At 39.0% G+C, this 17,196-nt stretch overlaps 1 protein-coding gene across 5 annotated transcripts in view; it reads right to left on the reverse strand.

Moving 5' to 3' along the window:
* HYDIN (HYDIN axonemal central pair apparatus protein) overlaps positions 1 to 17,196 on the reverse strand; it is a 451,163-nt gene that overhangs the window by 255,576 nt on the left and 178,391 nt on the right. For all 5 annotated transcript variants that reach the window (XR_008917906.1, XM_056824703.1, XM_056824709.1 and 2 more), the window contains exons 12-16: positions 13,912 to 14,135; positions 12,524 to 12,591; positions 8,576 to 8,811; positions 5,372 to 5,472; positions 2,692 to 2,827 (exon numbers count right to left, since the gene is read on the reverse strand). Coding sequence is in view for 4 of the 5 variants with exons in the window: in XM_056824703.1 (XP_056680681.1) it covers positions 2,692 to 2,827; positions 5,372 to 5,472; positions 8,576 to 8,811; positions 12,524 to 12,591; positions 13,912 to 14,135 (765 nt within the window). In the remaining variant the exon portion in view is untranslated. The remainder of the gene's footprint in view (positions 1 to 2,691; positions 2,828 to 5,371; positions 5,473 to 8,575; positions 8,812 to 12,523; positions 12,592 to 13,911; positions 14,136 to 17,196) is intronic.

The following is a 17,196-nucleotide window of genomic DNA, read 5'->3' on the forward strand; positions in this document are numbered from 1 at the left end:
TCTCTGATTTTCTTACGTCACTCTTTTTATATTTTGTAAATAAACTATAAATAAATCTCTTTGGAATAAAATTCCTGGCAGCCCTATTCTTAAATAATCCAGTCCAACCTTTCTTACAAAAAATAACCCCTACATATCCAGCCAATATGTACAGTTTTGATCTTCTGTGATACTTCTATTTTCCAAGGTCTTTTAAACATGTCTAACTCTGGCTTAGTCATACAGTTTGCTAATTTTTTTAATAATGCCATTCATTTAGGCTCTAGATAATATGGATTGACCAAGAACAACTAGGCATTCTCTAACTAATTCCTTACTTATCTTGAGTGTCTATCAATTCCAGGGCAAATGATATTCTGTTGTCAGTAATAACAGAAGCAAACTAAGAATTGCATAGCTTTTCCTCCTCTCTAATTATTATCCTATTCAACTCAAGTAGTTTGTGGCTCAGTGGATAGAGTGCTAGACTTGGAGTCAGAAAGGTATGAGTTCAAATCTTCCCTAAGATATTTGCTACCTGGACATGTGTGTGACCCTGGACAAGTCATTTACCTCTACATGTCTAGTTTCCTCAACTGTAATTGGGGATAATAAGAATGTCCAGCTCCCAAGACTATTCTAAGGATTAAAAATGATAATATTTGCAAAGTGCTTATCAGAGTGCCAGGCACATAGTTAGGCACTTAATTAATTTTAATAAATGGTTATTTTTTCTCTTCCTTTATGTCCTGCTACCATGACACAGCTTAAAAAATACTTTTTGTTGAATTTAGCTCATTTTGTTGTTACACCTCTGATATTTGTTTGATAAGACCATGGTTTGTTAATTTTCTGTGGCTTTCTATTGCTTCGATCTTCTCTACATAAACTTTTAGAAAATTTAAATTAAGGAATTTTCTGTTTATCCATATCACCCTCTTCAGGTATCTCCCACTTTCCTTCCTCATTGTTTCCCTTTATGTCATCAGAATTTCGTTTGTAATTTTTTCCTACCCTTCTTAATCTAACTTCTTTTGAAGAATGTACATCCACAAAATCCTACCAGTCTCTCCTCTGAATCCATCGAAGTTTTCTCTCTTGAAATCTAGGGTATTGTTACCTTTTGTCTGGAGTTCCTGCACTTTTTAATCATGAACTCACAAAATTCCTATGAGAATCTGCTTCACTGTGTTGTGTCCATTTTTGAAATATGAGATTATCATTAAGGCAAGGCAAGAAATTATTAGCTGCTCCACTATTGGCAGAGAGAGCTCTAGACATGTGGATTAAGTGAAGTCTCCCATGACCACCAGTACCATACACATTAAAAGGGTATTGGGTCTGGGGCTAGTGAATGTGGGTTAAGATGCCAGCTTGGTGGCTACTACTTAGGGATCCTTTGCTTCTCCAAGACTCTTCTTTTGTTCCTGTTAGGTCATAGTTTCTAGACCCTCTACCACCCTTCTGAACATGTTCCAATCTTCTAGTGCTCTCCCCAACTGAAGACAATGTTCTAGCTGTGTTCTGGCCCCTATAGCATTATGGTGATCCTATTACATGCTGGGATTTGGATATTGTCCTTCAACTAAGGCAAGAGGTACTTCTCCACAGCTGTACCCCACTGTATGCATTGAGATTATTATACATTTAGATTCCCAGCTCTTTCCCCCATGTATTTGGTTTTTTAAAAATCTAAAGATGATTTCCACTTAAAATCAATGACATTTTATTTTCTTTCTTTTGGTTATTATTCTAGCTTGTTGATATTTTATCCAGAAATGTTTTCTCTCTGGCCCCTGCTTAGACCTAGAGTAGCAAAAGGATACATATCTTTAAGAAATAAGGCCCCCTTACTTTCTGCCTTGAACTATCTCTTTGTTGTTTAGCCATTCTCTTTGTGAATGTTATACAATTATATCTTGTGTAACTCAAGTCATGGTTGGGGTCAAATAAAATCTTTTTCCTGCTTACTTCCAATGAACCATAACTTTGTATGTAATTATTTGCAAGTGCACCTTCTCTCCACTCCTTTAATTGGTCCTATGACTTCTTCATCAAGGGTAATTTTCCTAGGACATTAACGATCAATTGAACCTGCCAATGCTTACACCTACAGCTGGAAGATCAGCTAAGCTGATAGAAGCCTTCCCTAGATGGACTTGAAACTAAAAGCAAGGACTGTGGTATATCACATGCTGGGGAATGAGGATGTTTAGAAGATTTGTCTTTCATATTGAGGGAATCCTGAGAAACTGAAAACAAATAAAAGATGGAGAAAAAGATTAAGGAAGACAAAGACAAAGAGAAGAGGGAAAGAGACATAGAAAACAGGAGAGGGGAGAAAGAGAGAGAGATACAGAGAGAGAAAGAGAGGGATAGAGGGAGAGAGAGACAGAGAGACAGAGAGAGAGAGACAGAGAGAGAGAGAGACAGAGAGAGACAGAGAGACAGAGAGAGAGAGAGAGACAGAGAGAGAGAGAGAGGGAGAGTGAGAGAGAGAGACACACAGAGAGACAGAGAGACAGAGAGAGAGAGACAGAGAGAGAGAGAGAGACAGAGAGAGAGAGAGGGAGAGTGAGAGAGAGAGAGACAGAGAGAGAGAGAGAGAGAGAGAGAGAGAGAGAGAGAGAGAGAGAGAGAGAGAGAGAGAGAGAGAGAGAGAGAGAGAGAGAGAGAGAGAGAGAGAGAGAGAGAGAGAGAGCGCACACTTACTTGTAAGGGAACTCCATAGCATCCTGGGAGGTCATCATCATTGACAAGTTGCACCGTTTGCTGGTAAGGATATTTCAGGAAACAGTATCCATAGTTTAGCTCCTGATTAACCACACGGAGCTTAGGCACAACACACCTATTTCAGCAAGAATATTAAATAAATCAAATGAAGGAAGGGCTTATTTATCCCCAGATTATGCAGAGACATAAGCCCAATGCATTTGTCAATGTCATGTGGTACCTTTTCACTGATAACTACATTAATCATTTTCAGTTTTTTCTCCTCCCCTCCCCCTACCTTTTTAATCAACACCTTTTGGCAAAGGATGCAGGGAGAAGTTAGAGGAGGTCCTTCTTCATGACTGTACTCTGTCATTGTCAGTAAAGGCTCCAATTTGCCCCCTTTTGGACCTTCTTGAGTCAGGGTCCCCTTAGGATCAACTTGCTTAGGGAGGGGGTCCTCCCCTCCAATGGGACACTTGCTTATGGTCCTGCCTGCAAAGTCCTGGTCCTCTGTGCTTCTCAGAAAGGCCTCTCTGAGCTACCCCTCAGCTGTCAGCCAGTCTCCATGCTATCTAAGTGGATGATTTGAATTCCCCCCACACATCAGCCATCCTAGAGGAAGAGAACCACCAGCTGAAATTCCCAGAACTAGCAATAGACATTCCATGCTATGACTTCATTAACAGTTTGAAAAATTCTCTTTTCCAAGTGCTCTAGGTCTTTCCTAACACAACTGTGGTGTTTTATTCTGCTGATTGGAATCAGTGTTGTTTAGTTGTTTTAGTCCCATCTGACGCTTTGTGACCCCATTTGGAGTTTTCTTGGTAAAGATACCAAAGTGGTTGGCTGAAGAAAAATTCTCTAACTCATTTTACATACGAGAAATCTCAGTCCAACAGGGTTAAGTGACTTATTCAGGGTCACACAGCTAGTAAATAGCTGAATCCAGTCTTGAAGGCAGGAAGATGAATCTTCTTGGCTCCATGCCCAGTACTCTCCCCACTAGTTCCACTTTGTTGCCCCCAAAATGTTTATTAAATGTCTAGTATAGGCAAGACATTGGAGGAGGTACAAAGACGAAAATAAAACATTCTCTGCCTTTAGGGAGCTTTCAGTTTATTGGGTGAATATAACATGTAGAAAGATAGGTAAATGGAATAGGCAGAGATCATTAGCGAAACAAGGGGATACCATAAGACTTCATAGAGGAGGTGGCATCCGAATTAAGCTTTAAAGGAATAGAAGAATTCTGGAAGGCAGAGATAAGCAGGGCAAGGCAAAGGAGAGGCAGGAAATGCAATCTGACTTTGATGGATAGTTAAGGAAGCCAATTTGGCTAAAAGAGAGACTACATGGAGTAACTAAAGAGGGATGGGCAGTTCAACTTCAGCCAAACTGGGGTGGTCTTCAAATGCCAGGCTGACAAGCTTGTATTTTATTCCAGAGGCAATGAGAAGCCATTGATTATTTCTGAGCAGGAATTTATATTGACACAATTGTGCCTTAGGAAGATTAATTTGGCACCTGTATAGAGAATGTATTAGGAACAGGAGAGATGAGAGACAGGAAAAACAAATAGTAAACTATTATAGTAGAATAAGCAGGAGAGAATGATGAGGTGAACTAGAATAATAGTTATATGAGTAGAGAGAAGAGAGGGAATCAAGACAAGAGATATGGAGAGAGATATTTGGCAATTTATTGCAAAGAACCAAGGATGACTCCAAGTTTAAGTAGTGAACCTTAGAAGAATACTCTCGACAGGAATAGGGAAGCTGGGAGGGTAATATAAAATTATCCAAGCTAATTTGCACACTGACTACCCAGAGATGAAGTCCTCAAAATTGCTACCAGAGAAGACTATGTATGGGGTAACATGATAACTATCTTCAAGTATTTGAATGGCAATAATATCCAAGAGGAATTAACTACAGAGATAATAGATTTCACCTCAACAGAGAGCCTCTTGTCAGGGATTCTAGAGAGGAGATTTGCATTCAGGTAGGTACAGGTTGAACTAGATAGCCTCTGAGGACCCTTCCAACTGGGAGAGTCTGTAATTCTATATGATTCTAGGTTCAAACTTCTTATCCTCTGCTGTGTCATGGACCCTCACTTTGGCAGTCTGGTAAAGACTGTGGACCTCTTCAGGATAAAGTTTTTAAATAATTAAAGAAAATGCTACATTTCAGTTAGAAGATAGTGAAAATAAAAATGTATTTCCCTCCATCTAACTTAATGGACCAGGCTGAGAATCACTGATCTAGAGTACTATTTTACATAATGACTTTTCATTATGGTAAAGAAATGTGCCACACTTACTGTTGTATGATTGAAGTATAATATTCTAAAAATTTTAAGATGGCAATACCTCTTTCCCATGAAATTTGTCAAGGGGCAACTTCTGAAAGCCAGTGACAGTAATGGGCACAGACTAATGCTTGTTAAAATGCATATATTCCTTCCCTTAATGACATACCAAGTGCTTTGAAAGTATTCATTATTTCTAGAGTTTTGTCATTTAAATATCAGAGTTCAGCTTCAGTGCTCAAAGATGCAGCATAAGTTCAAAAGTAGATGGTTCTCAAACTTTTTGGAAGCATAGGCTGCTGCGGCTACATCTTATCATGGGTGATAGGTATTGTTAGATTAGGAGCCAAAGGATGAATCCAAGTACCTTCCAGTAATGAGGAGTGCCAGTACTTCCTCGCCAATGCCCTCTACGTCCACCACTAAAGCTAGCTGGTACTTCTTCACAGTGTTGGAACATAGGGTTACCTGGGGAGAAAAAGGTAGAAACTCACATTGGGTGACAGAGTACATCAAGTGCATTATATGTAATGGCTATAAACTAGAGCCCTTCCCAGTAACATCAGGGGTAAAGCAAAAGATATCCATTATTTCCACTAGTGTTTGATACAGTGCTAGAAACACTAACTAAGCAATAAGAAATTGAAAGATAAATACAGGCAAAATAGAAGACAAAATTGTCACTTTTATAGATGATATTTGAGGGTTTATTTAGTGTCAACTAAAAATTAATTGGAACAATACCTCTGCCTAAGTTTCAGGATAAAAAATAAATCTACATCAATCAACATTTCTATATATACGGAAGCAATAAACTAATGTGAACTGAAAGAAAAGGACCTGAAAGACAACTGAAAGACAAACAGAGCAGGGATTCTGTTCTCCATTTTATGTATCCCCAAAATTTAGTTCTGTGCCTGGCAAATAGTAAGAATTTAATTAATGTTTGTGTCTGGATTCCAAAGTCTTTGGCACTATCAACCAATTTAACATTGAGCTATCTGTTGTTCTGCAACTCCTAGTTCCACACTAGTTTAGCAACTAAGCAGAACAAGTGTAATCCTTCTTCTACTTGACACCATTCAAATACTTGAAATAAGCCATCAAAAACTCATCCTTACTCAATTGGTCTTTTCTTCAGGCTAAAAATTCCCAGTTAATTCAAATAATCATTATGTAATCCTTGCTCCTTCTCCCTTAATTATCCATACTTATCATTCCCCTTCTCATTACTAAATTAAATACTTTCATCCCCAGTCACTATTACACCAAAAAAAAAAAGATCCTTATGACTGCCCTCCTCAGGACACTCTCTTGTTTCTCAGATTCCTCCTTAAGGTGTGCTTTCCCAGAACTTAATACTTCAGATATCTGAGCAGGGCAAAACACAGTGGAAATATTACTTCCTCATCTTCTGGAAATATTGGCTCTCTTAATGCTGCTTAAAATTGCATGAACTTGCAGCCCACCATAATTCTAACATCTCTTTTAAGTGAATTGTTGCATGGCTATGTCTTTCCTTGCTTGTATCATAAAACTGACTTTTTGAACTCAAGTGCATATATTTATCACTATTAAATTTCATCCTATTGGATTCAACCCAACACCCTGGTATGTTAAGGGCTTTCTGGATCTTGACTGCCATCCAATATGTTAGCTATGTCTCCCAGATTGATTGAAATGATGTCATTCATCCCTTTATGCAGATCAGTGTCAGGGCTGTTAAATAGAAAACAGTGATGCTTTCCTCCATGATAACATTAATGGCACACCAATGACAATTCTCTCATCCAACCAGATCTAAATCTGCCTAACTTTACTACCATTGAGCCCACATCTTAGCATCTTACCCCCAAGAGGATCATAAAAGACTTTGCCAAATGCATTGACAAAATCTAGACTATATGGATATCATATAGATATCTATGATACTTCTCTTACCACATCTACAGATGCATAGCTCAGTCAAAAAAGGAAATTAAGTCTACCCTGGTCTATTCTTTCCTTTAAAAATATATACTTTATTGTCAACAAGAACAAGCAAATAAACATAAAATTAAGGTGGTTAAAAGTCTTATTCCAAATCCTTAACTAATAACATTGGCCTTTAACAAGATAGCCATGTAAATTAGCAAATAGAAAAGAAGGAAAGAAAAGTATTTTGTAGTGTGTCCCCTTCTTGTCTTGCCCAAAGTTCTGGCTGCTCTGGTCTTATTTTGCCTCCTCTCTTCTTCCTTTCTAAAGAAATCATAGTTGTCTTATGCCTTATGAGTCAAGCTAAATCTCTTTTTTTTTCAAACCCTTCCCTTCTGTCTTAGAATCAATATTGTGTGTTGGTTACAAGGTAGAAGAGTGGTAAGGACTAGGCAATGGGGATTAAGGGACTTGCCAAGGGTCACACAGCTAGGAAATGTCTGAGACTAGATTTGAATCTAAGATCTCCTGTCTCTAGTCCTGACCCTCAATCCTATGAGCCAGCTACCTTGCCCACAAGCTTGCCACCACTCTTGGTGGTGATGACTACTTCTTCCAGCTATTCATCAATCACCCCTTTACTTTCATTAATGGCATTTTGTAGTCAGTGACAGAGGTGAGACTGGAATCAAGGACTTTGGACTCCTTTCTTAGGCATTGTTCTTCTCTATGGCATCCTACATTTATGAATGTTGCTAGACTTAGTTGATTTAATTAAAATGTTTGAAAGTACCCATGACCGATTTCTATCCTGCAGAACTCTCTCAGTTGAGCATATTTATAGTGTACACCTACTGCTGTTGGACCATGAGGCTGAAAGTGAGGCCCAGCCACTCCAATAGGAGATGGTTACCCTAAATGTGCAGGCAGATGTCTCCGATGTCACAAGCATTAATAGAAAATGATGATGATACCATCACTTTACCCCCTAAGTTGAGGTCCATAGTTGGATAACTAAACAAACTGGGAATGGCTGCTAGTGTTTTTTTTTTAAATTTAGTTGTCTATGGCTTTATAGTGAAGTGGGGGAAAGGATCTGGTCTCCTGTGGGATATATATATATATCCCATTATTTGATTATATATGTGTGTGTGTGTATCAACATGGGTTGAGAGTTTCTGCAGGTCAGTGTACACCAGCACAGTGCCATAGGCATAAAATATCACTTTTAATGGAAAAATTTGCCTGAGAGAGGCAGCATGAAGAAGTGGATAGAATGCTGATTTTGATGTTAGAGGACTAAGGTCCAAATCCCGCCTGTGACACTTACTTCTCTGGCTCTCACTTTCTTCATCTATAAAATTGGGTATGTTGGGGTAGATGGCATATAGGGCTCCTTCCAGTTCTAGATTTGTGACCCAAATTCAGGCACAGTCCAAATTCCACTTCTTTAAAAAGATGGACAGTCTCTTTTCCTCTGTCTCATTCTAGTGCTACTGTCTGTGAACATGGCCCAAACTCAAAGGGAATAGAATAAGAAGAAACGTGAACAGCTAGAATCAGCTTCCTATTCACCCTTGGAAAGAGAATACGAGTCTGGGATGGTCTAAAGCTGATGTTAAAGAAACCCTATCCCCGAGAAGGTCTTGCATTATACCCGAATAGCAACAAATCCCTGGGAGCGGATGGAGCCCGAACTGGGTTTAATGGTGAATTCTCGTGGTTTGATGACTGTTGACCATTCATTGCTCCATGATGGTCTTCTGATGTCTGAAATCTGTTCCACACTTGTAATACTTGGGTCTCCAACACCATCACCGGGCACACGGAGTTTAAAGGTCATGGGAATCAAAGATGTGTTATTGAGAGAACAAGTCAAAGAACGAGGAAACCCTGGAGAACAACAACAACAAAAAGAGATAAGGAAGGAATGCTCATCTGATTTACTAATGCATAAATTCATAATGGATACAAAATAAAATCCTAAACAAAAATTCAATTAAGTGGGAGAGAGGTCTACAGAAAAGAACAATGACTGTGGGGTCAGAGGACTCAGGTTCAAAACCAGCCTCTGATATCTACTTAAACCTGTGTGATGCCACAGATCATTTGGACACCATCATGGACCTCAATTGGCTCTACTCTAAAACACGAGGATTGACCCTCTGTCAACTCTGGTCTTATGACCCTAATAATCCTTGGATTTACTTTTAAAAATATAAATTTTAAAATATTTATCATTATTTATTTATTTGCTTATTTATTAATTTAAAGAGAACTCCTGCTTAGGAACTCAAAGCAAAGTCTTGACTTGTTTGTCCAAATCTCCCCTGCCTTAGTTTAGGCTCTTACTACCAAAGCAGGATGTGCTTAATAATGTAGGATTAGGAAAATTGCCTATTACTTAGCTTTTGGTAAATGGAAGGCCATTTCTGCTCCCTCCTCCTTCCCAAATGAAGCATTTTGTCAACATTAAAGTGCGAGTTACTATTGTTCTTCCTGCTATAGAGAGAGCAGCAGACAAAGGCCAGATTACTTTATGAAGTAGATAATCAGTGGCCACTTTGGCCTTCTTAGCATGCTAAGGATCCTTCGACAGACCTATAAGGGTCTGTTAAACAGGGTAGAGATCAATTCTTTTTTTTTTTTTAAACCCTTACCTTCCATCTTGGAATCAATACTGTGTATTGGCTCCAAGGCAGAAGAGTGGTAAGGGCTAGGCAATGGGGGTCAAGTGACTTGCCCAGGGTCACACAGCTAGGAAGTGGCTGAGGCCGGATTTGAACCTAGGATCTCCCGTCTCTAGAGATCAATTCTTAACTAAACAAGATCTGCCTGGGAAGAAAGGCTTATAGAGCTAGCCATTCCCTAAACCACGTCAGAGGACGCTCAAGACCCCAGACACATGCATTTTTAGGGAACTCCAGCACACTTGGGTTAATGTCTGATAATACTTTGCCAATATGATAAAACATAGTCTGTAAAATTTTTTAGGTGCCATGACTGCCCCAAATCTATTATTGAAGTACATCTAGAAGAAATTAACACAGACAAAACATCTCAGATATTAATCTGTTGGACATCTGCTTTCAACAGGAAAGTGATAGCTAATTACAAAAAAAAAATTACTAGCAAATTCAGTTCATTTTTCTGACTGCATATTCTGATTGTCCATAATGGCATATTTTCCCATTTTTCTTGTCAAAAATTCATATAGAGTTTTTTTTAATCTCTTGCTTTTTGGAAGACAAGATCTAGATTTTAGCAAAGAATTTGGAACCAGGTTGCTATGTAGCTGAATAAGATCTACCCATTTTCTACTTTTTTCCCTCTAGGGAATGATTGTTTTAGGGTTAAGACTACTTTGTTCAGAAGGGGTGACACACCTGGAAATTCATGCATATGTGAATTGTGGGATCCTTTCCTACAATGCTTGTTTTTGATTGGAGAAAATGATCACTTCCATTTGACAGATAAGAAAATTGTGGCAAAGATTAGTTGTCAGTGACATATAGGTTAAAGATAGCCACAAGAAGCCAAAATTTCAGAATTCCATAGAACTGAACCATTTCTTTTTTTTTTAACCTCCTACCTTCTGTCTTAGACTCAATACTGTGTATTAGTTCCAAGGCAGAAGAGTAGTAAGGGCCAAACAATGGACATGAAGTGACTTGCCCAGAATCATACAGGTAGAAAGTGTCTGAGGCCAGATTTCAACTAGGATCTCCCATCCCTAGGCCTGACTTTCAATCTAGTGAGCCACCTAGCTGCTCCCTAGACCATTTCTTAATCCACAATTTTATGCCATATTACTGATCTAGCATCAGGACTCTTCACAAAAGGACACAAAGGGATGAGGAACTATGGTCCTTTGGAAAAGTATGGGATGAAGTCAGATGGCTCTTTTAAAAATTCTGGCTCTTTTTTTTTTAAACCCTTACCTTCCATCTTGCAGTCAATACCATGTATTGGCTCCAAGGCAGAAGAATGGTAAGGGTAGGCAATGGGGGTCAAGTGACTTGCCCAGGGTCACACAGCTGGGAAGTGTCTGAGGCCAGATTTGAACCTAGAACCTCCTGTCTCTAGGAATGGCTCTCAATCCACTGAGCTGCCCCCTAAATTCTGGCTCTTTTAATGACTATTTATGAGTCTTTGGATAAGCCCCAATCCCTCTGGGCTTCCATTCTCCCACCTATGAAATGAGGGGACTTGGACTTGACTAGATGATCTCTAAAATTCCCTTTCATTCTGTCTTTGATTTTTGAAAAGACCTTGATCTTTAAGAGAATCCCTAGTGACCAACCCATCAGTATGAAGCTCAGATGGGGGTTACTTAAATAGAAGCCCTCGCCTGTAGCTGAGTGTGCCTCCTGGCTCCTTTTGGTGTGTGATTCTAAGCTAAGGAGGCTTCTGGCTGGTTCCTGATTACCTCTCCTCCTCATGGGGCAAGCAAGAGCTGAGTCACAAGCTACCCGGTTAAAAGAGTATAAGATGAGAGCAAGAACCAAATAGGAAAGCCTTTGTTGCTCCAGGGACAATCCTCTTTCATCTGAGCTCCTTGGCTGGGGTCAGGGAGGTCCACAGGGGACCAACTAGAAGCTTCTGGTTGCATAGATTCTTTGGCAAAGGACCAGCCCTACCCACTGAAGGGTTAGGAACCTGCTTAGATCCAAAGTAACTGCTTATCCAGGAAATCAAGGGGAGTCTCCTGATTCCAGAGTAAGTAGTAATTAATGCTTTAAACCAGAAGTTCTTAACTTGAGACCCCAAGCGGTTGAGGATAGATCTTAGATGATCCATGAACTTAGGGAAAAAATTTACATCTTTATTTCAATATAACTGGTTTACTTTGTAATACAATATGTACTTATTTTATACATTTAAACACATTTCTGAGAAAGGATCCTTATGGTTTATCAGATAGCAAAAGGAGTTCATAAAAATAAAAAAGGTTAGTAACCCCTGCTTTAAACAAGGCTATAATCAATCACTACCTAATTCTAGTAAATTGGTCACATTAGGGAAAAGAAAGAATTGACATAATATAAGAACTATTTCCCTCCAGTGAGAGCAATATAGGTTTTCTAAACAAAAGGAGAGAAAGAGAAGGGAATGGGTTTTCTTCAAGAGTTTTGGGATAGCATGATCTTCTGCTGAGAATGATAGTGCACCTTCAACCAATTCACCATTGATTTCACATTTAATCTTCTAATCATCCCAGAAAGGCCTTTTGTGGACTGAGCCTGGCTAGTCAAAAAATCGACATTTAAATAGATCCATTCTGAATGGACAGCTGGGCTAAAGTATGTCAGCCAGACTGTGATTTTAATAGGGGAAGAGAATTGAGACAGGAAAGCTCTCAAGGCTCATGGCAACTGGGAAACTGGCAAATGACCTCGAGACATCCTTGTCTGTAGAAATACCACTAATACTAAAGAAGAGCAATGGGACAAATAATTCTTTAACCCTCTAGTAATTCTCTGGGTCAACTCTAATCTTGCCAAAGACATCACATTACAAATATGGATAAGGTGATCACCTTCCCTACTAGGGTTAGAAGGGCCCCTGTATGGAATCCTCGATTAAAAACCCAGGAAATACTCACCATAGGACACATCACCAAAATCTAAGGCTGGAACATTAAAATGGAAAGTTGGTCCAATGACACAGCCTCTGTATAGGGGAGATAGAAGGGCAATAGGTTTCATGAAGCCACACGTAATCTGAAGGTACTTGGTTGTTACTACAATGGGGAAATGGTTAGGTCTAAAAATCACAGGCTGGCTCACAAAAAGACTCAACCTTACATACTGCTTTGGTGGAGCAATGGATGTCATGCGTCGTTTTCCCAAATACGAATTTAGTCAGCTGTTAGGAAAACAACAGCCACCACCCCTCAACAACCTGAGCAGAATTAACAGTCAAAATGGAACTACTTTGTATGAGAAAGCTCAAGGAATATAACATATAAAATGTGAGTTCATGTCAAGAACAAATATATGGGCATTAACATTCTTAAATAGATAAGGAAAGAAGTATAGAGTAAGCTCCTCTGCAAAGACCTCTTCTTATGATTACAGGTGCCCAGGCATAGGAAAACTTTGTTGATGATGCTTGGACATATTTAACACCATTAAACATTTCCTTATTTGCAAGAAAAACCCATTTTGTCTACATTTGATTGAACCTCAGGTATTATAGATTCATGAAACAGAGTCACTTTCCAGTCATCTCCAAACCATTTTGCTATGAGTATCTATTGCTCTCCTCTCCCTTTATTCATGGGGTCTTGAGTGGGTGGGTGGGACCACGTAAGCTCCCTGAGATTCAGTTTCCTTATCCTGTGATGAAGTATAAGCATGAGAACAATCCCTGCCCTGCCTAGCCACAAAGTTATGATGAGGATCCAATAAGATAATAGAGGGGGAAATCATTTTAAAACCCAGTAACATACTGAAAAGCATTATTAGTATTGAGAAAAGGAGACAATAGGATTTAGAGTTGAAAGGGATCTTAGAGATTGCCTAATCCTAATTTTCTGAGTCCCAGAGAAGGGAGATAACTCAGGTAATAAGGTATAGAATCAGGATCCACTACTTTTTAGAAAAGTACCCAAGTATTTATAGATAAACAAATAAATGAAGAGTAGCCAAATTTTTCTATTAAAGCAGCTATGTGCCATTACTGTGACTAATGGGATCTAGTGTTAATTTAAAAACAAAGGCTGGTATGATCATTCCCAGTCTCCTTGCTCAGCGAGTTGGAATATAACAGAGCAAGGATAGTTGGCATTGAAGGTATCATTCTTCCAAATATTGGCAAACAATCATTGAACTTGAGGTGGCAGCTCACTCCCACACTGTTCTTCCCAAGGATAACATTTGCAGAGATGGCCAAACAGAAGTAACTGGCCACAAGGAAAATATTAAGAAAAAATTAAAGACTTCTTTTTGTTTCAGAAAACAGAAATTTCATCCATATATAACTCCTTACCTGATGGTTAGTTTCACAGGTTCGGGTGATCCATTGACACTGAATAGGAACTCCTCCCTGAAATGTCCCAGGATGCTCGACCTGAAGGAAATCTGGATGGCTTGTACCCCGGAGGGCTCTACAATACCTTCTTTGGGGTTAAAGATGAAACAGGAACCCAAAGGTGTTGTTGGAGGATCCAAATTAAAGAGGGCATCAATGCTGCCTTTGTTGGACAGAATGGTCTACAGCAATTAGGGGAGAAAGGCAAGAATGAAAAGCTACACAATGGATATAGGTATCCTTTCAAAGGTAGGAATTGCTGTTTCCACAGAATCACTGGGTTGAGATGATTAAGGCAGGAAAAGTAAGAGGAATTCTAAGCAAAGAAAAGGCACTAGGGGAAAAACTAACCATCTAATGAAGTAGTTCTGAATGTTTTTCTGGGTCATGATCTCCTTTGATAGCCTAGTTAAGACCTCACCACTCAGAACATTTTTAAATGCCTAAGACAAAATATATAGAATTGCAAAAGAAATCAAATATATCAAAAGAAAATTATCAAAAATGCTTTGCTTTTTAAATAGGTTATTGACCCTGGGTGAAGAAAACCCTTGGTCTAATATTACATATAGATATATGTATATGAAGTCAAAATCAGGAAAATAAGCCTGGCTCTCAAATCCACTGAGTCACTTAGCTACCCCCCAACAATCTTTCAGTGAAGACTCTACCCATAGATATTTCTCCCTTTACTAACTTCTGTAAGTTAATATATCTCACTTAGCCCATCATAACTGATCCCTTTTTGATATATGTGTCTTGTTTACTCATCTTAAATGCAAGTGCCCTGGAAGCAGAAACCCTCTTTTACAGGTTTTCTCTATTCTTCACACTATTCTTCACACATGGTAGGTGTTCAATAGAGAATAGAGACAGGAGCTGGACCTGCGATTGTCCTGATACAGAGAGGTCTCGACAAGAAGCAACTAGTAAGATCTTGTCGTTATTCGGTCATATCTGACTCTTCTGGACCCCGTTTGAGGTTTTCTTGGCAAAGATACTGGAATGCTTTGCCATTTCCTTCTCTGGCTCATTTTATATAGAAAAGGAAATGGAAGCAAATAGGGTTAATTGACTTGCCCATGGTCACACAGCTAGGAAGAGTCTGGGGCCAATTCTGAATTCACAAAGATGAGTCTTCCTGATTCTAAGCCTGGTGCCACTAGCTGCCCACTGTTAAGCTCTTACTGTGCATCGAGCTAAAGGTCTTCTTTATCCTCTTTTTCAGTTCTTTTAAAGCACTGTTCTTGCCTCCAAGGGCTCACATTCTAATGGGTGAGGAAAGTCCATCTGTCATTATAGATCAGTTTCTTTTTTGTAATTTAAAGTCTTAGAGAGTGGTCTAGGGTACCAAGAGATTATGTGACTTGGCCAGGGTCATATGGCCAGTATGTTATCAGAGGTGAGACTTAAACCTGAATCTCCATAGCTTCAAGCATGTTGTCTATCCACTACATTTGCTCGTTTTTTTTTAATATGCCTTTCAAAAGCACAAAATGCTATTATAATAAAGTAACAAAGTGTATTGGCTATTATTATAATGGCTAGTAAGCACAGAATCACAAAATCTTAGTGCTGGAAGGGACATCAAAAATAGTTTTGTCCACTATTTGAAGCACAAATGTCCTTGACATCCTTAAGAAATGAAAGATAATCATTCCTGTAAAATTGAGAACCACTCCAGATTCCATTTCTAACTTCTGATCTGGTCCTGTGATAGAAGAGCCTGATTGATGACGATGATGGTCTACTCATTGTTCTTGAGCTCCTCATCTTTCCTGAGAGACAATGTGTAGTATGTTGCCATCTTCTTGGTTACCTCTCTGGTCTTCTATTTTTATTCCAATCTCTTACAAGGTGACATTCTTCACTCTACCTCCCCCCCCCCATTATCATAGACTTGATTCATATATTCTCCTCTCCATGAAGCAACAGATATTACTTCCTAATTATACAGAAACTAAGGAAAGGATGGGGGTAAAATATTGAGGATTTAAGACTAGGGGTTACCCTCTTATCTACATAGTCAGTTCTTAGAAGAGGAAGAAATGATCAGCTCTAGCATTATTTCCCTCCTAAATTACTGTGGGGCAGAGAATCATATAATGTTAGAGAAAAATATAACTAGAGAGGTCATCAAATCTAGTCTCCTCATTTTACAGAGGAGGAATCTGCCCAGGCATGGTGTCACATGTCTATAATTCCAACTACCAGGAAAACTGAAACTGGAGGATCTCTTGAATTTCATAACTCTGGACTGAGCTGATCAGTTCTCTGAATTAAACCTGGCATATATGCTAACCATCTGAGAATAGGCAACCTCCAGGTTGTCCAAGGAAGTACCCAGGTCAGAAATGGAACAGCTTAACATTCCCATGCCAATTAGTAGTGGGATTAGTCCATTAGTAGTTCTTGTACTTCAAACCTGGTCAAGATAGAGAGATTTCGTTTTTTTAAAAGACAGAAAAGGAAACTGAGGTACAAAGAGGCAAAAAATGATTTGTCCAAGGTCAATTAACTAGCTAATAGCATATTCAAACTAAAACCTAGTCTCTTGACTCTCAGCCCAGGAACTGCCAAGATCAGCACTGGCTAGGCAATGGGCTAGTTATTCAAATTTGTCCCAAGTAAAATAATAAATTGATATAGAGAGAAGTAATGAGGCATCAGCATTTAAAATGCAGAGAGCGCAAAACTTTCCTTTAAGGGAGCACCTTACCTTGTCCTTCCCTGCCAATGCAAAGCTCTCAAAACTAGTATAATGCACTGACTTACTTAATATTGCTTTTGTGTGTATTTATTGTTAAAGTTTAGTAGTGTTTGGGGGGATATATGTTCATGAAGTTTATTTGCTACATACAGAAACACCATACATATTTTGGAGCCGAAATGAAGGTTTTCCAATGAATAAGTTGTGAAGGAAGCAAGTTGCTCTGGGCAATTTAGAGAGGATAATATCAGGAGAAGGAAATAATTCTGATTCTTTTTGTCAATTGGCTAGTATGCCATGATATTGTCCTCCAACCTCTTATTTGATGAATCTCTATCTGTCCTTTAGAGCCCAGCGCAAATATCACCAACTGCATGAAATATTTCAGGAATCCTTCATTGAGCTCTCTACCTCATGACCTTTCCCATCTGACCTCACACATAACATCTGGCTCTGTTCAGATTTAATATCATGAAAAATTATGTATTTTTCTGGGTGCCTGTTTTCATGCCAAAGTTGCCTTCTTAATAGCA

The sequence above is a fragment of the Monodelphis domestica genome, chromosome 1 (assembly GCF_027887165.1).
Source record: "Monodelphis domestica isolate mMonDom1 chromosome 1, mMonDom1.pri, whole genome shotgun sequence".
NCBI lineage: Eukaryota > Metazoa > Chordata > Mammalia > Didelphimorphia > Didelphidae > Monodelphis > Monodelphis domestica.